The sequence below is a fragment of the Drosophila melanogaster genome, chromosome 3L (genome assembly GCF_000001215.4).
Source record: "Drosophila melanogaster chromosome 3L".
Classification (NCBI taxonomy): Eukaryota; Metazoa; Arthropoda; class Insecta; order Diptera; family Drosophilidae; genus Drosophila; species Drosophila melanogaster.
The window spans coordinates 4,761,220-4,783,388 of NT_037436.4; the positions used below are offsets into that span (position 1 = coordinate 4,761,220).

At 44.1% G+C, this 22,169-nt stretch overlaps 1 protein-coding gene across 2 annotated transcripts in view, besides 1 other annotated feature; it reads left to right on the plus strand.

Moving 5' to 3' along the window:
• Positions 1-22,169, plus strand: part of RhoGEF64C (Rho guanine nucleotide exchange factor at 64C) — a 103,471-nt gene that overhangs the window by 68,437 nt on the left and 12,865 nt on the right. For both annotated transcript variants that reach the window (NM_168102.3, NM_001274496.1), the window contains 2 exons: positions 3,303-3,404; positions 3,668-5,837. In NM_168102.3, the coding sequence (NP_729032.1) occupies positions 3,671-5,837 (2,167 nt within the window). In that variant the 5' untranslated portion in view covers positions 3,303-3,404; positions 3,668-3,670. The remainder of the gene's footprint in view (positions 1-3,302; positions 3,405-3,667; positions 5,838-22,169) is intronic.
• Positions 12,492-13,142: a mobile genetic element.

Sequence of the window (22,169 nt, forward strand, 5' to 3'; positions counted from 1 at the left end):
CCTTCTGGGCTTCGCATCCGTCTGCTTCTTTTGGCAACCGCCTGTGGCAGCTGCAACAAAAGCAGTAGCAGGAAGCAGCTCCAAAGTTGCACACGTCGCCTTCGGAGAGGACTTAAGGCAGCTGATGCTGGAGCTCCTGTTCCTGATGCCGCCATCTCCTGGGCAGGATGAAGCTGCTGCTTCCACTACAACGCTTGGCAAATGCTGCTGGCAGTGCACTCAGAAAAAGTCAGCACCCCAAAAATATGATAATATACTTATAACATTTAAATTTATTATTATTTATCAATTGTCAAATTACCATTGGAAGCAATCTCCATAAATGGCAACAAATGATTACTAATAATATTTTAATTAGCGTAGTTATTTTTCTTAGTACCCTCTACGCTTCCTGATTCCTTTCGAGGGCCAGACCATTCCACCTCTTTTATTTTATGTTACTTAGCCTGAGCTGAGCTTAGCTGAGCGTTTGCAACGCGTAAATTTGGCGCTCCAAAGCGGTGATTATGTCGTCGTCGTCTGGTTCTGCTGCACATTTCCACCATGACAGCAATGTTGCTCCACCTCCCTCAACCACTTTCTTGGCCAATTTTTCGAGCTGACTGCAAACGGTGGCGCCGGGAACGTCATCACTTGAATAAATTAAGTTGCTGGCAAACAGCTAAATGAAATTGTTAATTTAGAGCTGCACAACGGAGCGTATGCTTGATGTGTCTGCCAGTTACCTGAGAAACCGGAGTTTGCTGACTGTCCAGCAGTCTGGCGTCCCGTGTCCAGTGTCCAATGTCCGCTAATCCGCTTATGGCATGATCCCAATCCAACGGGCAGCATATGCCCACATCAATGGAACCCTCCGGTGTATTCGTCGAGCTCAGCTGAGCTCCTTTATTTCGCCTTTATGTCCCAGGTGCTGCGCATCTGCACCGTAATTGCATTTTAAATGTTCGTGCAGCTGCAAATGGGCAAATGATTACTGGAATTTATATTAAACTTTAACCCTCAGTCACTTAATTAGCCCGACTTTGGCTTCAACTTCGGCTGCAGTTTCGATTGGGCGTTAACTACTTTTTCATATGACCATCAATCTGCGGCATGGCCAAGTTTGCCACCCAAGTGGGCGAATCCGACACCTAACTACCAAACGGGCCAAGACAATAACAAAATCGAAAAGGAAAAGAACGGGGAAAACTTTGTGCGGAGAGAATGGGAGTCAACTTGGAAATATATTGAAAAATGCGGTAGTTCCTTTTTCGCCAAGAGTTCGTACCTCATTCCACCCACACGGAAGCAACTTGGCTGCGTCTGTCGTCCTGGATCCCCCAGCTCCTCCTGCCCCTCATCGATCCTTTGCCTTTGCCTAAACTGACGTAAATTTATAATGACAAATTGCATTTGGCGCAAATGCGGCGGGTAAAAAAACGTGGACGAAACGATTCTCCCAACAGTCGTGGCCAATTGAGCGTGAAAAATTATGAAGCTGGAAAGGAAACGGATTAGAGCCAAAGCCAGTCAGCCAGTCAGTCAGCTAGGGACAATCAATGTGCTTAATTACAGCTTAAATCCGCTTAAATGCAAATTCCTCCCTCTGATTGCTGATTATGCCAAGTGAAAAATGAATGAATGCGCCAGGTAGGAGAATCGCAGACAAAAGTGAAAGACTTTCGAAAAACAATCGAATGGGTGAGGAATCAATCAATAGAACGAAGAAGAGAAACTTCAAAAGAGATGAAATAATGAAAGTAAAATCAAAGAGTCGCTTAAATTTTTGTAATAAATAGGGCTTCTATTATATGCTTAATATATATATCATAGTCACGTTTTTATCTGTTTTTTAATTTAAACATGTTCTTTCACCGCGAAGAAAGATAATATGCTGGAAGTCAAACCCATCTCATATTTACCATTTCAATACCCAACCACAAACCATCAGTTAAAACGGCAAAACCCACAAAAGTGGCTTAAATTTCACCCACAGCCTGTCCATATAGCTGTTGTTCTCGTTCATGTTGCTACATCGTTACTTTGTTGCAGGCGGGGTCAGGGGTCATGCTCTGCTCATACTTTACTCGGTGGACTTGGGCGCCATCGCGTCAGGCGATAAAGCAAAAAATGACACGTTTTTAATTTTATTTCACACCTACACAAGGCCAGCCATGTAATCAAAACTGCAAGAGAGCAACAGTCACAAGAGAACAGGCAACACGGCCAACACGAACAACAACTGCTGGTGACAACAATGCAACTAACTGAAAGTTGAAGGCGCTAGCCGGGCCAGGGCCAGAGAAAAATTAGATTTATCACGAGTGGTTGCCGGAAAAATTGTCAACATTTATCAACATTTTTCAACGGGGCACGCGGACGTGTTTGCAGGCCAAGTAACCGAAATAAGAAATGAAAAAAATAAAGAAAGAAAATCAGCAACAGAACAACAATAAGAAAGTCTGGGCAAGACTTAGTCCGGTTCCACAGGGGTCTACTAGATGGCCAAGTCCGAACTGGGCCAACCAACACCTCTCGCGTGGGAGTTTTTGCCCGCATTTTGATTAATATCCAGTTGCAGGATGCGGCAAGATGCAGCAACATCACGAAACTGGCAGCAGAAAGCGCAGCAATCGCAGCAAGCAAGCAACATGAAAGCTGGCAAAGATTCTGGTCCCACTGATTGTGAAAAGTGGTCACGATGATGACAAAAATTCACTGCCGGCGAAATGGAAACAAAGTTGTTCGCCTTTCAGCCAGTGTGTAGGTGCTACCAACTCACTCTCTCTCGTTTCAATCTCCACTCTTCAGTGAAAGCAGCATGAATAGAACTTTCCCAAAAACCAGAAAAAAAAATCAAGAAGAAAAGTGGCAGAGCCTTGAATGCGGTTTATATTCTTTTGACTGGTTTATTTGATTTGGCAGCCAAGGAGTAGGAATGAGTTGAAGCTGAAGAATTATGAGCAATTGCTAGGGACTTGTGTGGGGCAAATTGAGTTTCGAGCATGGATGCGATTGGAGCTGCAAAAGGCACAGCTGAAAATATTTAATCACTTTGGGCGAAATTAATTAAGGTAAACAAGGAATACGTTTTTTTTGTGCGGATCAATTTTCTGCCTAATCCTGGGCTATTTTTTAGGACCTCTTTTCATTAGCAAACTCAAAAGCAAAACACAAACATTAGATGAAACCTAACCCTTTTCGCCCTGCCTGCACATAATCGCATTTTAAACTTTTTCAATAATAAAACTTTTCTAAACGGATTTCCCGCTGGACGCGTTGCGCTTTAATAATTTTTTCACTTTTTATCTCTTTCATTCCAGGCAGCAGGCGGTTTTCAGCTGATGAGCAACAAAGGACAGAGTGCATCGGAGCCATTAATTTAAATTGGGTATTATGAGCGCACTAGCAACACGAACAAAAAGGTTCGACCCGACATTGTCATTTAAAATGCAGTTTAAAAATGTTTATCAAATGAATCTCCTCTTAATTCTTATACGTTTTTCATACCTAATAACCCATTAATCATTATCGCACAACATGATTAATAGTTAATTCTTAACATGATAAGAGCATTTTATTTATAAATATTTTTTGACGCAGTAGAGTTATTTGATTTTATTGTTTAATTACTAACTATTTTTAAGCTGTTGGTATTATATCTTAATAATTTTTTTTTCCTCTACAGCTCATGTACGACAAGTCAAAGAAATCGTGGAGTCAGCGGCTCAAGACGCTCGGCAGCGGTGACAGCGTGGACAAGAACGCTTCTCTAGCCGCCGTCAGCGGCATGCAGGCCATGCAGCAGTTGCAGCTGCACATGCAGCAGCAACACCAGCAACTGCAGCAGCACCAGCAGCAGCTCCAACAGCAGCAGCAACAACAACAGCAGCAGCAACACATGGCCCACCATGGCCATCCCCAGATGTTGACCGCCTACCAACTGCCGCCGGTTCCCGCCGCCGAGTTCCTGCCCAGCGCCCTCTCACGTTCGATGAAGTACGCGGAGCCGTGGATCTACGGAACTGTTCGTGGTATCCCGGCCCGCCCATCCTACGGATATCATCCACATGCTGCTGCCATTTTCGCAGCAACGGAGGGAGTGCCGGGAACCACAGCTCTGGCCGTGGTGATCTGCTCCTGTGCCGAGTATCTGAATGGCACGAAACGTGACGTGAAGAAGGCGAGTGTGTGCAAGAAGTGCAAGGGTTCGCGACTGCCACTGGCCACCATTGGTGGCACGGGTGGCACAGTGCGTCTGCCGGCTGTCAGCGGTTCGAGCAGCTCGCGTCGCCCCATGGCGGCCACCATGCGTGTGGTGAGTGCGACGAAAAAATCACGTCCCTCCATTCTGGATCCGCAGAAGGATCCCTACGACCTGATGCGACGCACGCGACTCCTGTCCCCGGAGCCAAGCTCCAAGGAAGCGGACAGCAAGTCACGTAGTCGCAGTGAAACGGTGGCAAATCAGCCGAGGGGTCGCACTCGCACCAGGGCACCTCCCCCACCGGCCCCCATACAGAAATCTCCAGCAGTGGCAGTGCCAACAGCAGTTCCCGATCCCACGGACTGCTGGCTCATGGAGGATAATGAATCCCTGCTGCAGAGCAGCGGCCTAGCCTCGAGGGCTAACAGCCGGCGATCCATACTCCGCTGCCATGTCAATCCCTATGATCTGATCTCAAGCGAAAACGGCAAGCTCCATAGTAACCTAAGGAAGCCCAACGACCACTTTGATGTGGCCGATGCCCAGCTGAACGACGACGAGCTGGGCGAGCGAAAGAGCAAGGGCACCAGCAAGTTCTACAGCGGCAATGTGGCGGCCATAGCTGGCCAGCGTATTAGCCTGGGCGATAAGTCCGGCGACAGCTCCGATCCAGGTGACAGCTATGAGCGAATTATTATGGTTTCTGGAGGAGAGTCGACGGCGTCTAATGGACCACGACGACCGCCACGCAATAAAAAAGCGGATGAGCCAGCGGAAATGCCCGCAGCAGCAGGCGCAGCAGGCGCAGCAGGCGCAGCAGCAACATCACCTCCTGCAGCTGCAGTAACTGCAGCAACAGCAGTCAAGCCCAAGGCTGTGACTCTAGCCAAAGTGGAGAAAATAGAGAAGGACAATGAGTCAGCTTACACAGTGCTCACTGTAACGCCCACTTCGCCAGCCATCAAGTCCATATTGAAGCGCCCCACGACTCTCGAATTGCCTGGAGTGGGAATGTCTCCTTTACCACTTCCTCCGGTTAACAATTCTGGATTGGTAACGCCCGCGGGCAAGTCACAGTTCTATATACCGACGCCAACGGGGACAGCTGCCACGCCCACGTCCTCCAGCACGCCCATGGCCACATCAACACCTACACCCAATGCCTCCATCACAGCGACAACAGCGGCAGCCGGAGCAGCAATCACGCCGGGTTCACGCAAAAAAGTGCAATTTATGGTCGAGGATAAAATCATAGCCACGACTGCGACAGCAGCGACAACTGATGACAGCGATGCCAGTGCTGTAGCAACGAAAACAAACTACGAATACTACAATCGCAAGCGAAATGCTGCAACAGCAACAGCAGCAGCAGCCACAGCAGCATCAGCAGCAGCAGCATCACCGCCGACAGCAGCAACATCAACGGATCAGCAGGAGGCAACGCTGTTTGCGGCTGACATTGATGATGAGCATAACTTTACAACTTCCGGCGAGGCAGCTCCGCCGTTCATAAAACCGGATAGTTTGCATTATGAAGATGTTCTGCCAGGACCCCAAATATTTGACAGCAGCGAGTCCTCTGCCAAATTATCACTGCCAGCGGATGGGTCGCCGCATGTCACTACGAGTCCTGTCAGCGTTTTACCCACTGGTGAGTACTCCGATTCTGGAATCCCGTCATGCCATAAAACAGTTGACTTTTAATTATGAGCTGCCCGTTCGGGCTATTGCAAAGGCCAGCACTTTTTCAGCCAAGTTTCTTTCATTAGTTAACTCACTTGAATCACAGCAAAAAATAAGTGAAGTTCGTTAAATTTAAAAACTATAAGAAAAGTAATTAAATGCTGAAATCTACTTTCGAAATAAGCTGTAGCTTTCGTTAGAATCTAAAATTAGTTGAATATTTAAATGTAGATATTCAACAGTTCCTTTCTCTGTGTATTACTCACAAATGGCATATTTATTCCCAAGGGGAAGTGACTCCTATTCGCTGTCTACTATTTTATTCCCGTTTTAACTATCTGTCTGTCTGTCATTTATACACTCACTCACTGGACTCTGTTTGCTTTTGAGTAAAAATGAAAATGCTGGCATTGTTTGCTAATTGCTCATCATCACGGCACGGTCTACGGAGTTTGCCACATTGCACATTACGTATACGCAAAGTTGGCGGCGACACTTTATGCATTATACAAATTCCCTAACAAGCATGAAAACTGTTTTGGCCAAGGGTTGTGCGAGAGCCAATTGAAATGCTGACATTTGAATGGGAATAAAGGTGGGGAATACAGAATTAGAGGATAGGGGGTCACACCTGGTGCAAGTTCACGCAGGGGTTAACACCATAATCAAGCATCAGACGTAGCCGCAGTCAGGCCCTTTGACACAGTCTCCCCTGTCAACGGCACACGCTCTGCCGCCCACCCACCACCGAGCCACCCACTGAACCACCCACAGAATCACCCACTGAACACCACCCCCTTGAACCACCCACAGCACGTAGCTGAGCGGCAAACAAAACGACAGTTCCAACTACAACGGAAACGACTAGCAGGCCAAGTCGACGTGACATTTGCACCCACAAATGGCAGCGACGCACGGCGATATGCCAGCAAACTATTCACATTCACATATGCAGTACGCTTACGCCAGGTACACGGAAAGAGGGGGCGTTGGCTGAGGGGGGCGTGGCACACATGTTCGACTTCATTCAAAGCAAATTAACAGCCGGCACACAGGGTTTAAGCTGGCGGGGAAACAGACCCCATAGACAGACAAAAAGTTTTCATTCAATTAAATTTCGACGGTGGAGAAAAACTTCTGTCCATCAGGGAATCGAATTGAGTTCGGTTGAGTTGAACTGAACTTAACTAAGGGGAACTGAGTGGGGATATCAGGGTTATTCAATGGCCTATGTGGGGCACCTGCAGCAAATAATACCATTAAAGTGTGCAGTAATTATTAACCATAAGCCTACTTACCGTGCATAGTTACTTCTGAAACTAAATGATTTTAGATTGTAGGTGCTTGTAAATAATGTGAATAAACTACATCTCGATAAGGTTTCAATGAATAATAGTTCCTTTCAAGGCTGTGCCAGCATGGTATTTCCTTTATCTACCGAATTGAATTTTCCTATTATTTCCGAAATTCATAAATTAAGACCCTCCTCCACATGCAAGCCCCATTGGAACGGAGGACAGCAGACCTTCTTCTTGCAATAACCAAGTATTCCAGCAATGCGTACAGACAATGCCAACGCATCTTAAGGGCCCAAAGACACCAACCGACCACAATTGCGCTCACTTCGCTCATGGCTGTCTATTGTGGCCAAAAGCCCTAAGAAAAGGGCTGAGAGGAGGAGGAGGAGGAGGAGGAGCAACAGCGTCATAAAGGTGACATGGTCGTGGCAATGGCGCCCACGTGTCTCCGCAAGACAATTACAAAGTTCCTCCTGCGCTGACTGCAATTTGTTGCATTGTTTGCCGCGAGTTAAAGCACTTGGAAGTTCGCAAACTATTTTTGATTTGATTTTTGAAATTGGTTCGCTACGGGCGCTTAGAGCCACCCACCCACCATATTCCGACCATCCGAGATGATTTATGGCGCACGTGTTGCATTCACCGGTTAAAAAAAAAAAAAAATATTAAAGCGGAAAAAATAGCAGGAGAGTGGGTCGTCGCCAGACGGGCCAAATCGCAGTGAAAGGCATTAAAGTGATAGAGTCTGGTTGCTCGACGGTGAAATTTGCATTTCTAATGCCGCAACGCCAACGCGGCAAACTTTGAGTCATGACCATGGCCTGAACTCGCCGGACTATTAATATTTCATATTCGTCTGCGATAGGCGAAAAGTGCGCCCCGATGTCCGAACTCCGACTTCCGAATGGAATCTGAATGAAAATTGTAATATTTAAGTAGTTCAGTTCAGGCTGGGGAAAAGTTTTTCCTTCCTTTCCATTAAGTCGATGGGAAAAAAGCTAAAAAAAAGGTGTTCATTCATAGCAATTTGCTTTAAATTCAGGTGGGAAAACATTTTATTCATCATCAAGGAAAAAAAAAACCAAAAGGTAGAAAAACTTGTAGTATTTATTTTAGATCTGTTTGAAATTTAATTCAAATTAAATCTATACACGTTAATAAAAAAATGATTTTTAGTATTTGATTGTCATTTTATTACATTCAGTTAATAAAAGTTATTGCTTTGTACATTGGTTTAACGCTTCCTTTTTTCCCACATTTACGCAGAAAATCCGCTTTAATCACCAAAGAATATACGTTTTTATTTAAGAATATAGTTTCATAGCTAATTAATTCGTCAACTGACGGCTTATAGCCAACATAGAAAGTTGTGACTAATAAAATTAAATTGCTTTGATAAAGGGCTGAAAGGAGCATTTAATTGAGCAAATCATAAAATTATTTAGACCGAGTTTTGAGTGGCATTGGGTTGGGAAATATTTCCAATTAACACGCTGCCGTCAGTTGAGTCTCAAAGGAATATCTATGCTAGGTGGAGGATATTAAGTCATTAGCATTTTTCCATTCTGCGAAATTTTCACATTGCTTTCCTGCTCATTGCAATTTGCTTCACTAATGTTTCTTCTCTGTTTTCAAACGTCGCTCCATTCATTTATCCATGCTTTAAATTTCTTTTCACTCGCTCCATTGCCGTCTCATTCCATTTCGCACTGACCTTCTCTTTTCCGCACTCGAATGAAGTGTGAATGGGAAAAGCGTTTGGGAATGAGATTTTTAAATATGGCCAGCAATTGTAGTACCAAATGCCAATAGCAGCAGTAGCAACAGCAGAAAGACCAACAGCAGTGGCAACATCTACAGCAGCAACATTGTTACATTTTGCATTTTATATTGCCAAGCTCAGCGGAAGTTGAGCCTCATGTCTTCATGTACTTTGCATATTTACACTAATAGAAATTGTGGCAGGCAATTGAAAAAAGTTGCTGCTGCTGCAGCTCCATGTTGCCGCTGTTGCTGTTGCTGCTGTTGCTTCTGTTGCTGCTGCTGTTTTATGTGCGGCCATAAAAAGTGTCGCAGGCGGCAAGGGGGCAGTTTTACGGCCCTTCTTCTGCTTGAGTTGCTGCTGCGGCTATTTTATTGTTGCGACAACAGCAACATCACTAGTGTGTCCAGGCTTCGGCCATTCCTCAAACTTAATATATCCTGTTTCCTGATTTTCATGACGTCCCTATAAGTGCCCAACGAGCCCTTGTCCAGCTATGGTCGCATTTTCTCGGTTTTCCCGGGGCTGTCCTAGAGTTTTTTCCCTCAACCCCAATACCCAATGCTAACCCTGTGTGCCATTTTCTGCATTTAAGTGCAATTCTATGCAAGAATGTGCCGACATGCATATTTGTGCTAAAGCCATTTCCCAGCTCTCCTGGCTCGCTTTCCCCAGTTTTGCCCGGTTTTCTCCAGCTTTTGCCCCTCTCAGCTGCCATAAAATGTTCGTTTTGCCAGCTAATGCATACAAATGCCTGATGCGCTTTTTGCATTACAACAAGAACAGCACAGTAAGTGAATGAAAAGGAAAGAAACGGAGAAAGACAGCTAAACAACAAACAGAATGGTAAATTTTCATGTGCTCATGTGTGTGCGCGACATGGGACATTCACTTTTAAGCTAGCATTCGAAAAAATCGCATCGAATTTGGACCAAAAAACAATGAGGAAAAGTCTCGGGCACTTCTGAAAATCCTCAAAATTTGAGAGGCTAGAAAGTGGGAAAAGAAAAAGTGAAAAAGGTGCAGATAACTTAGGAAATAGTAATTCTCTTTTTAGAGTGCTTTAAGCTGATGACTTAAGTTGCCTTAAGTTCTGGCCAAAACCAATTAGTAGTAGCAGTTTGAGAAAATTGGCTTAAGAGTCGGCAGCCCAATTTTGCCCAAAGTACCAGCCCAAAAAGTACTTTCTACTATTTAATAGCTCATTGTTTTTAGTATTTAATAATTAAATTTTGTTATGGAAATTCTGAAACAAAATCTTTGTCATTTAATCTAGATCTCACATCTCTGGTCATCTCTACGACATTTATTTATGAATCATTAGGCTTTGTACCATTTCCGCAAATACCAATAAATTTCTACGAACAATATATTTCCGTTTTCTTAGCACTCGCTCAAAGTTTTCTCAGAAATCCGTTTTAGATTCCGCAAACTTAAATAATAAAGTAGCCAAGCCATAACCAGGGGAAAGTTTTCCTGTTTTTCGTACAAGATCTGGCCATTAAAGGCAATCGTTGCCGCAGTTCATCCTGTTTCTATTCCAGAATAGATTTCTATTTTTGTTGCTCCTAATGCTGATGCTGTGTCTGCCATCGATTTAGTTGCTAAATAAATTAGGTTTCAGCTTGTGTGTTGTGTTTATGGCACCACTGCAAAGCCACAAAATTTGGGAGCGAGACGGGAAAAGACAAATGAACTGCCATTCGGGTTGCCTTAAAAATAGATCGAGTGTCACTGTCGATTTCGCACAGTGCAGGTGAGGGTGGAAAAATCCATCAGCAAAATATTTGGCATAATAATAAGAGTGCATGATGCATGCTGTCTATGGCCACTGGTCAATGGCCAATGGCCAAGGGTCTGTTGCAATTCTCCGATTACCAATGATCCTTCCTCGGATGGATTGCTGATTTTCCCGTACGATGTGGCTTTTGTGTGTTGCTGGCATGCAAAAGTTGCCTTTTGTTTTTGGGGCTTTAAATAAAATGAAATTTTCTAGCTGCACTCTTGAGAATCTTGGCCACTGCAAATCAAAACCACAACGCTCCGGTGTGTGTTTGTTGTGTATCTGTGTGTGTGCGTTTTCATCGATACCGAACACGAAATGCCACTCGAACTGAAGGAAAACGAATGAGAGGGGGCTAGGCAATGTGAAAGAGACAGCACGAGTGTTGTAATGAAACGTAACGAAAGAAATCAAAGCATGTGGCACGTGAGTGGCTGAACATGCTCATCTCGATATGGCAGAGCTCCTGCTGACCAGTATGTTACTGCACGGAAAATAACAAAGTTATCGAACTTGAATATAATTTATAAAATCTTTACAAAATAAACTAGGTCTTATTCAAGAGTACTTTAAACAATTTAAAAATTTATTTACACAATTTTGTTTCCCCAAAGGTATAGATAGCACACTAAGTTTACTCATTTATTTGCAGTGTAAATTAGATAGCCACTCCAACTCCTATTGTGCAGATTGTGATATACATGGCTGGCAGTTGTCGAAGTGCATAAAATGCTTGCATATTACTTGTATTTCTTTCTGCTCTGCTCCAACTTCTACACCTCGTTTCGCCCCTGGTTGCGGTTGATTTTCCTTTTGATTGGCTGTATCCCCATCTACGTGTTGGGGTCACAGGAAGCAACCCGAGATGTTATTGTGAGAAAATTGTTGACCAGCCGGCAGACAGCAGCGGCAACTTGCAACGACCAACGGCAAACTTTTCAGCCGACGAGCGCAAAAGTTGTAGGTGCAAATAGTTTCATTTGCCAATCAAAAGTTGAAATTAGCGCATTACGGCTGTCAATCGATTGATAACCATAAGTGTGTAATTTTCCAGCTGTCATTTAACAAGACGGCAAATACATAATTTGTCGTACAATTTATATATTTTTCACGCCTGAAAATGTAGACTTCCTTGCTATCCAATAATTACCAGGAAAAGCAAATTGCATTAGGAAACTGTCACTCAGCGTTGCATTCAATCGAAGGAACTGCCAATCAATCGATCAGGCTCCAACTACTCAATCGCATTTCGCTTTAACAATTTGCCAAAAAATGTCGATGGCTGCAAGTTTTGTGCCATTTACAGCTTTTGGCAACTTCTGTTGCCAACGACACCCGTCAGTCATTCAGTCAGTCAGTCAGTCAGTCAGTTAGTCATTCAAGCAATCAGTTAGCTGGCCTAAATGTTGACACTTTCATTTTTGCCGGCACATGCTGTTGCTGCAGAACTGCAGCTGCGACAAATATTTATTCATATTCATGGGTAACAAACACAATTTTTGTTTATTTATCGCGCCTGGGAAAAGGGAGGCGTGCCAACTCCTTTTGCGACACTTTTCACGCTGAAAACTGCAGTGCGGCAACCTCTTGCCACTTGCCACTTGCCGAAAAATCAACTGACAACAACACGCAATTTATGGCATTTATGTAAAAAGCGAGCAAACAAGTGCAGCAATTTTTGTGTTGCATACAAAACGGCGTTCATGGGTGGCTGTCAACACGTTGGGAAAATTGCTATTGGTATTGGTGCTGGTGTGGGTGAATGTGTATATATATGTGTTTTTTTTTTTTATTATTATTATATACGGCAGGAAAATGAAATCTTCTAAAGATACCATCTAATGTCCTTGGATGGCATGCACGATTCATAACCCTCAGCTGAGGGCTTATGCCTACGTACTAAACAAAAACCTCCGCTCTCTCTCCTGTCCTTGTCAAGCTCACCGGGACTGCCAGTCAAGGTATTTCATCGGTGAGCAGGATGTGGTGCCAAGTTGCACACCATCTTCTTTTGCGGTGCACAGCAGCGCCTTTTTACGACCAACTGAGCGTACCAGTCGTAGAGTTCTTGCCCCGCCAACATACGGGGGTACTCCTTATCTATAGTTCCGATTGGCCATCTCGTCCTTACGGACACGCTTCATCATGGTGACGATGATCACGTGAGCCCCATCCCAAACGATTTTGTCCGCCATCATAGCAGCAACCAAGCCTCTCGGGCTGAGAGGTGACCCAGCGAGCGCCACGAGTTGCGCCCTCTCCTCGGCGAACCTGGAGCAGTGCAGTAGGATGTGCTCTGCGGTTTCCACTGCGTCTGTGCAATAAAGGCACTGGGCTGTATCCACGTGGCGGAACCTACATAGGTACCCTCGAAAACAGCCATGGTCCGTGAGGAACTGGGTCATGTGGTAGTCCACCGTTTTGTGCTCGTTTTGTATATATATGTGTGTGTGTGTGTGTGTGTGTGTGCGGGTGGCACATATTTCTGCGCTTGGCATTGTGCTGCAAAATCAATTAACTACACTTTGAAATGTTACGTGAGTGCAGCGGCAGCCCTTCCGATCTCGTCACCCCACCTTTGTGGTATTATAAGCTGTTGCATTTTATATATTTTTCGCAACTAATATTGAAATTCCAGAAGCGTTCGGGCAAATAAAAGTAAATCTGACGCAGCTGCAAGGTAAATATTTAGTGAATCGGCTCAGTCAACAGTATTGCGGGGGCGGGGGGGCTTACATCCAACACATTTTCCGAGGGGGTTACCCTCCGCCGCATTTACTTTTTTATTTTGTAAACCCAAATAGCCATGACGCCGACAAGTGCACTTGACAGCGCACTCCGGAGGGTGGTAAAGGCCAGAGTGGGCGTGGCATCAGTAAATATTACGGCAGTAGTCACGCACGGAAAGGGTTAAGGTCTCCCGTTCAGCGAATCGAAAAAAAAACAAGAAGTGGATAATGCAACTAGTTCCTGCCATAACAGCCCATGAGCTGCATAACTGCGGATGTGGATTCAGCAGCGGATGCGGATTTTTCACACACACACAACCACAAAAGCCGCACTTCTTGGGGTTACTCCCTGTTTCGCCAATTTTCTATTTTGCGTGCCAACAAGCGCAAAAGTTGTGAAAACAAGGATAAAGAAGTGCACGGCCAAAGACAACGAAGAAAATGAATTTTCATTTGCCTGGCTGTACGCAGAAATATGAAACAGAAGCCTCAACCCAAATCGACAAAGGATAAAAAGAGGAAAATCCGAAATAGAAAGACACGGAAACCAGGACTCGACTTAACGTCGACAGATATAGTCAATGGGAAGTCGGTTAAAAGGCGGAGGATTGTAAACGGCATTCCATTACATTTCATTTCAAATCAAATCAATTTCTTTGACAGTCTGCATTGTGCCTCAATTAGGGCATTTGAATGTCAACTATTGTGCCCACCCGAAAAATAAGGATAAAAAAAAGATTTTGGACTTGGAAAATTTGTTAATTGTTCAGGAAATTATATGTGAAGTAGTACAACAATTGGTGCTTGATGCGGCATGCTTATCCTCCAATTTGGCAATGTTTTCGAGTAGCGATGGATTGTGGAACTGCACAACACAAACTGGGTGTGTGTTTTCGTGTTTGCCAACCTAACAACAGCAACAAACAGCAGGAGAACTGAATCCAAATCCAAATCAGAATCAACGGAAGGGGAAGCTCGGCAAACAAACTGGGAAGCAGGAAAAAGAAAATGCCCGCGTTACAGATAAAACAAAAATTATTTGCATTTCACCTGCATGTTGGCACCTGATTGCTGGTGGGCTGTAGCTACCCCACTGAAAACATTCTCCACCCACCAAAGTTACAGACTCCTCCATTCCTGTACATTGTAGCTTTGCCCCTACACAGAGAAAAATAGTGTACACCTATTTTGTTGGTTAAATTTATATTGACAATCATGATTAACAACGATCGAAATGTTTAAATGTCTATATGTCAGAAATGTCTAAATTTGTTCAATCTGTGATCCCACAGCAGTCAATTATATCTATTTGTTTTTTGACTGACTATTGAAATTATTTAGAAACAAATTCCTAGATATGCTTAAGTGCTTCACCACCTTCCAATTATTTTTCCCGAACTTAGATCCACCATTGTAATTCTCATTTAGCTGCTCGCTTTCCTCATCCTCAGAAAAATTTGTAAAGTTGCTTTTGCGGGAAGGGAGGAGCTGCGGCATCCTGCTGCAGCATTTTGTGTAGGTGTTTAGTAAACACGTGGCAAGGGGAGGTGGTGAGGTTAGGTGGATCGCTTGCTCCTGTCCCTTTGGAGGCACATCCAGTTCTGTTGCGACGACAGCAGCACGTGCATGTCCTGCAACAGGAGCAGCACCCACATATACACCCACCCTTCCGCCCACATTGGAGTGTCATGAAGCCGAGGCTGAAATGTCAACAGTTTACTTTGCGCCCATTTCTGGGGCACGCGGGGATTAAATGGGTTTTTGCCGCTGCTGCCTTTGACCCCGGCCACGCCCCCTTCCGCACGCCCGTTGAATATGACGAAAATTACAAAATGTTGTGTTGTCGTCGGCGACTTCAAGCAAAAGTCACTTTGATTCGGCAACAAAGGCGAGCAAAGTGAAAAAAAAGTCAGGAGACTCGAAAAATATTAATCGCGTGCTCGCTTATCTGATTTGTGGCTCCACCTGGCGGGCGGACGTTTACTTCAAAGTTGATGAAGTGCCAGAAAGCTTCCGCGACACTTGACACCGACTTCCGTCCTCCGCGAATTTCAATTCAATGCGCTTCGAGTTGGGGCAGCACTCAAATCGCACATACGCCACGTGGGCTAGGAGATCGGGGATGTGAATGTGCAAATGGTTGGCCAGGGCATAAATAAAGGCAGGACATTAAAATATATGGCGTACAAAACGTGGCGGAAGTGCCAGCAAAACAAACCTGGAAATGAAAATATAAGTTGAAGAAGTCTGTGCAAGCGGAACGAAGTCAAGATGCCCTGGGAAAGTAATGGGATCTGGGTTACGGGTTAGAAAAAAATATACAAATATAAAATAAGTAAATGTATTCACCGACTAAAATGAAATGAATGCATTTATACAATTACACACATTTTTGAAATCTAGATCTTTTTTCTAAAGAACTAAGCAAAAGCCAAGTCAACATCTCCTACTTCCTGTAGGGTAAACAAAACAAAAAGCTGTCCACTTGAGCCAGGTAACGCAATCGCAGGCCAAAGGAGTCCTTTCCCTCCAGGTTTCCTTCTGCCATTACGCACGTGATTCATATGCAGAGCTTCTTATAAAGTGTCCTTTCGCTGGCTCTCGCCTCCGCTTGCGTGTGTGTGTGTGTGGCTGTGATAGGTGTGCACGGGCCTTGTCACAATAAATTTAGTAAAAGTGACAAATATTTTATGCTTAAGAATAATTGATGAAGTGGCTACAAAGCGGCGGTGCTTTCAGAACAGCAACAGCGAGACACGGTCACGTCGAAGCAAGTTGGCCAGGTTGTTGAAATGGTTTTCGGCTGGATATGGGTATGGGTATGCGGCCAAAAGGACCCGACAAATAATAAAGCGCTAAATCATAGCCACGCTTAGTACTTTCAACTGCCACCACGAAAATGAAAGGAGGGCAAAAACTTGGCCAGCCAGGAGAATGGCTGTCAGTTAGCTCATATGTCCTTGCGTAGGCCAAACGAATGTGTGCGTGGCAAATAAAAACAGGCAGCGCCGGATATTACGACATATTGCTCCGTACACACAAAAATTGCGCCAAGGATTATGGCACTACATTACAGGACCCGCAGCAGAATCCCATTCCCGCTCATGCCTTGCATATGAATGATGGGCAACATTTAATCATTGTCTATGACCCCAACACCTCGCTTCCCTGGATTCCAGGATCACTCTGCTTATGTGTGGGTGTTTGGATAGCCCCTCCTGTTCGCCTGTTTGTTTGTGTGCTGCGCTTGACATGTCCTTAGGTCTGTTTATCCTGGAATTTAACGCAGAATAGTGTTGGAGCTGCTTTCGGCTTTAAGTTATGTACTCGGTAACAACTATCCCGCCCGGGCATTATCCTGGACAAACAGAGGGTCTCTCGGGAACTGACGTTAGTGCAAACAAGTCAGACTAATCCAAGAAATTAATTTGATTTCGGTTAATTGATGATATATCCTAGACACAATGATCAAAATGTCATCTTCGGCCTTTCCCAAGGTTGTTATAAGCATATTTCCATTTTCTTTTCCCTGAACATATTTAAAGACAGTACAATTCCGCTTTTGAATAAAACTGTTTTTCTTTCTATCCCACGCCAAATTTCAATTTGCAGCATATGCAGATTAGCATCCATTTACTTGGCTACATTTTTGCGCCCTTTTAACAAACAATTATTTGGCATGAATAAATTAGCAGGACTTGGCGACCCCTCTCGCCGCCCTCGTCCCACTGATGCTGATCAATTTAAAAGAAGTAATAACATTTAAAATTCAAATGCAAACACACAGCGTGGGGCGGCAGCAAAAAATTGAGCTAATAAAAGTGGGCGCGGTCGTAGGCTAAAGCCTTGAGACACCGCACATATGCAGAGGAGCTGGAAAGCCAGCCAGGATTTTGGAGGGGGTGGGTCTTAAAAAGCAGCGTTGGAGGAGCAGTAACCGCGTTGTCTGCCTGTGCCGGCACTTAGATGCCCATTATGCCTGCGGGCCATAGACAGCGACAACGACAACTTGGCCGGAGTAGTCGAAGGAGCAGGGGGAAATGGTGCTGGAGGCCTGGTACAAAAGGACAAAACAAAAAGCGCCTTCAGCACATCTATGGTATATGCGAAATTAATTGTCTGTTTGTTGCCAACAAATTTGAATTTAAACCGCATGCAGGGCGATCCCGCCGCAATGAGAGCAGCTACACAGTCAGAAATAATTTAATTTAAAATAAATAATTGTATTGGCAGGAAGCATAATATTACTAGTAGTTATGTACAGTTTCATATTTTATAATAATATAACAGTGATTACTTTTGGATTCTTTGATATCTCGGCGCAAATCCATTGGATGTAAGCTTCATAACATTTCTACTTCCTTAACCGAGTTTTCTCTCAATGCAATAATAGCTGAGATGTGTGAAATGTAAGCGGCATTCAAGCGGGGAAACGTCGCCCGCTCTACTCCCGCATCCCATCTCGGCCAAATCCTACCCGACGACTCCTACTCCCACCGCCATTCCAATTTCAGTTGGCAGTTCCTGTTTTGGTCCTTTGCGCCACGCAGTGACTGCTCCTTGTTGTTGCCGTGTGGGTGCGTTTGTTTGCTTACGAAACAACTTGAAGTTGTTGGCCCTAAGTTGCTAGTAGCTGTTGTGGCTGTCGCTCGTAGGTTCTTGCTCCGTTTCACAGTTGGCCGTGCGGTTTGCTAACTGCGCCGAAAAGTTGCAGGTCCCTCCCCAGCAGAGGCTGGTGTTGAGTCTGAGTCTGGGGCAGGAATAAAGTTTCCCACGCAATGCCCCGGCAATTGTCTGGCCGAAGGTTCCTTTATCCTGCAGGACACCATCACACGGAGGGAGCAAATTAATTGCTGCTGTTTTCGGCGCTTATTTGTCTTTGAAATTTGTTTCATGCCAGCAACTGGACCCCAGCAAAGTCCTTCGCTCCTTGGCTTTCTTTTTTTCGCTTGGTTCCTCGTTTGTTGTGCTGTGTGTTTGCCTCTTGCCTATTTGCTATTTAAATTTAATTTGCATTACTTAAAGAATTTAAAAAGCGAAAATTCCTCATGCGTAATGCGACGAGAACTGCCTGTGTTTTCCTCCTTGCTTTCGGTTTCTTTTGAGCAGCTTTTCTGCTTGAAAATTTTTATTTACTTGCGGCGGTCCTCTGGTAATTTCTGTTTATTTTCGGCAAGTTTATACGGCCGGGCCAGGAATACTTTTGCTGCTATAGTTTGCTTTTTTATGGTGTACCATATCTTAAATTGTTAAAATTGCTGACCCCGCTCGCACAACTTTGCTGACCCAAGATTGCGCATACGCACCATTGGCCACTGCACAACCAACCCTTGGCCGTCGTTCGTCTGGGCACTAAATTGCATATTACCGCAAAATCAATTTACATTCCTAAACTGATTTTCTGAGCTCTCCCACGCGACGACCCTGTGTGCGGTAGGAAAAAGATTAAATTAAAATTATGCTGCTGGCTGGCCGACCTCCAATTAGAACGGGCAACGCGACACTTCCCACATTCCCTTCAACGGGAAACCAACTAGAACCACCCAGATCTCATATGGGAATTGCTTTCTGCTCTGCCAATTAACCGGTCCTGCCTTCTGCTAAAGTTACGTTAAGTAAAAAGTTTTAAAGTTTTATGGATTCAAAGCGGTTGCACTTGATGAATCCGCACTCAAAGAATTTAATTTGCGAGCCGTTTTTGCGCTTGATGACTTGTAGATATTAAATAAGAACTTTCGTAAAGTTCGGCTTAAAATGTTTTGATTATTTCCCGGTAAATATATGTCCCTCGTATTATTATTGTTTGCAAAGTTTTTACAGCCTGCTTAGAGCCTCGCACAGTGGAGGTATCATTAAATGTTTGATGGCTTGGAGTTAATTTCCGAAAATAGTTGGTTCTTGTGCTTATATGATTCAAAAGTTGTTGATGTTGCTTTTATTTGACTAAAATAAAGTTATATGTTTATGCTTATTTTTCACATTGAAACTTTTCGCTAACATATGTCGTAAAAAAGTGAGTAGAAATTTCTCAAATCTATTAAATTTGAAAATTCTTTAAGCCAATTTATGTGTTTTTAGTGGTCCAATGAATGGTTGTGGGTCTATACCTCGCCTTATATTGTGATTTTTTCCACCGTTCAGCCACAATGGGTTAAGTGGACGGCTGGCCGCAATTTTTGTTGGCCAAGTAGCGACCAGAGCACGTAGACAGGTGCTTGGCATGGCGGGGCACATGGCTCATATCCTGGCAGCGATTTCACTTTCACTCCGTGTGCGTTCCTTGTCCTCGCGTCCTGGTGTCCTGGCATTCCGGCATTCTGGTGCTACGGCGTCCTTGGCCCGTTCACGTCGTCGGGCCATTTAAGCCTTAAGCAGGCCACTTAGTGGCGCGGACATAAATCTGTGCACCAAATCCGAGCAATTAAATGCATCGTAATTTAGCCCGGTCCGTAGTACCCTTCTTCAACTCCGCGGCCCGAAACCTCTTTAGTGTGCAATTAAGTAGAAGTACGCAGACCGATTTCCCAGCCACGCCTGCTGCTCACACACGTGTAATAATCTGTGCCGTGAGCTTTTGCCATTTTGTTTCGCATTTTGCCATGCTCCACAATTCCTTATTAATTGACGCGAATTTATGTATTTGCCACGCGTTATTGCTGCGCCCCACAAGAAATTAAAAAGTATAAACAAACGCGTTTGGTTTTCGGGAGAAGAGTCCTGCGGAAAGGAGCACCACCACCAGCAGCTCCATAAAGCGCACAAAGCGTATCGTTTGAGGGATGGGAACGGGAATGCGAATGGTATTGGGGTGAGGATTCAATGGCAAGATGAGGCGGAGACAAACAACAAACGCATTTTTATGGCACTCGGCAATTAGAGGAGGCAACAGGAAGTGGGCGTGGACCTGCCTCCCCGAGGCATTCTGTAATAATTTGTGTGCTTTTTATTTGAACTTTGATATCCAAGCAAGCATCAGCGAGCCTTAATACTCTTAAGAGAACGGAAATCGCGAGGGCGGAAAGTAATAAATTTAAAAATTAAAAACATATGTCAATGGTCCTTTTTAACTGGATTAAAAATAATACCATTACCTAAATTATTTTATTTACATATATGGCATATGTGAAGAACATTTTTTTTTTTGTATTGTGATTAATATAGGAAAGTACGTACGTAGAAAATGTTCGTACATTTATAGTTGCAGATTATGCTCGAATAATCGTACATTCCCAAGAATTTCACCAAAATAATCGCACACCTTTAATAAGGGCATCATCCATTCGTCCGTACATTTTTTTGGATTGCCCACCCACTTTGGCCGCAATATTAAGCTAACGTCGGCCGCTCGTTGTTATGGCCCCGTTCGGATGTTGGCTATTAGAGGACCATTAAATAATTGCTGGCAATTCCAGAACAACACAGAACGGAGGAGGCAACAACATTTTTGTGCTTAGCTTTGCTCTGGTTTCTTTTTATTAAAGGCATCTAATTGCAGGCAATTTGCGGGGCTGAGATGGTCAAAGTGGTTGCGAAACTTTAAAAAGCAACATCAACTCTCGTTTAATAAACACACAAGCCGAGAGTGGACGAGAGGGAAAAGCGGCAATAAGCGTATTAACAAGGATCGCACAAACACCGACATAATCGTAATAAAGTTAGCAGGAGCAACGGACAAACCGCACACGTGGCCCCCATATATAGATGGACCAACTGACAGGCATTCGGACTTGAAAGCGGAAGTCACTGGGGAGTGGGACCCCACCCTAGCGGCAAGTCCCATGGCCAAAAAGCCCGACCGAAAACCAAAAACCAAACCCCAATGGGGAAGCTTCTGCATAGGACCAAAAATCGGGGGAAATTCCAACCGCAAAACAGTGCAAAAACCGAAAAACAAAATGCAGTAGCAACTGCAAAACTCTCAAATTGCCATCGCAGTTGCGAAACTTGTCTGCTGCATTTTGGCTAAAGCTGTGAAATTAATTAAATAATATTTATACGTTGTAAGAATTTATTAAGGCAAAGGATGGCTATGTTCATATGTGTGCACATAGTTCCGTGCCCAACAAGGTGTGAAACTTCGCCTTACGGTGCCGCAGACAAAATCCAACACTCAGACACACACTCAGAGAATTGCTAACTTAATTGTTAACTGTTGGATGAAGAGGGTGGTTCTCGAAGGGAAGTGAAGGGGTTTTTTTTTGGGCCGGGGACTAGAGAATATTGTACGTTTAGGAACTCCTTTAATTGTTGTTGCTGCAGCACAAATTGCAAATGAACACGAAAGTGGAAAAGTTACCCATTCCAACGCGGCGTATACGTAACATTCAACTTTTGCGCCAATAAATAGTGCTTAGAATTTAATCGGCCAAATTGAACTGAACTTAGTTTTGTTGCCCACCTTTTTAATTGATCTGATTTACAAAATGCTAGAAGGAAGGCATGTACTTGCTGTAGCCTAAATTGGTAGTTACATGGTAAATTTGTAGTTTTTATTGCCGAATTAATAGTGATAGCACTTTAGTACCTAATGATAGAATTCCATAAATTTGAGTAACAACTCAATCTTTTAAACCAAATGTCTAAAGCCTGAGTAAATGCTGAACAGAACTGCGGTTCACTTTAAGATGCTAAACTTGAAGCGTCCAAACAAAAATTCCATCTCCCTTGCGGTTTTGGGCACTGGTTTGCTGGCTTGCAACATTTACTAATCTGCATGTTGTTTGGATTC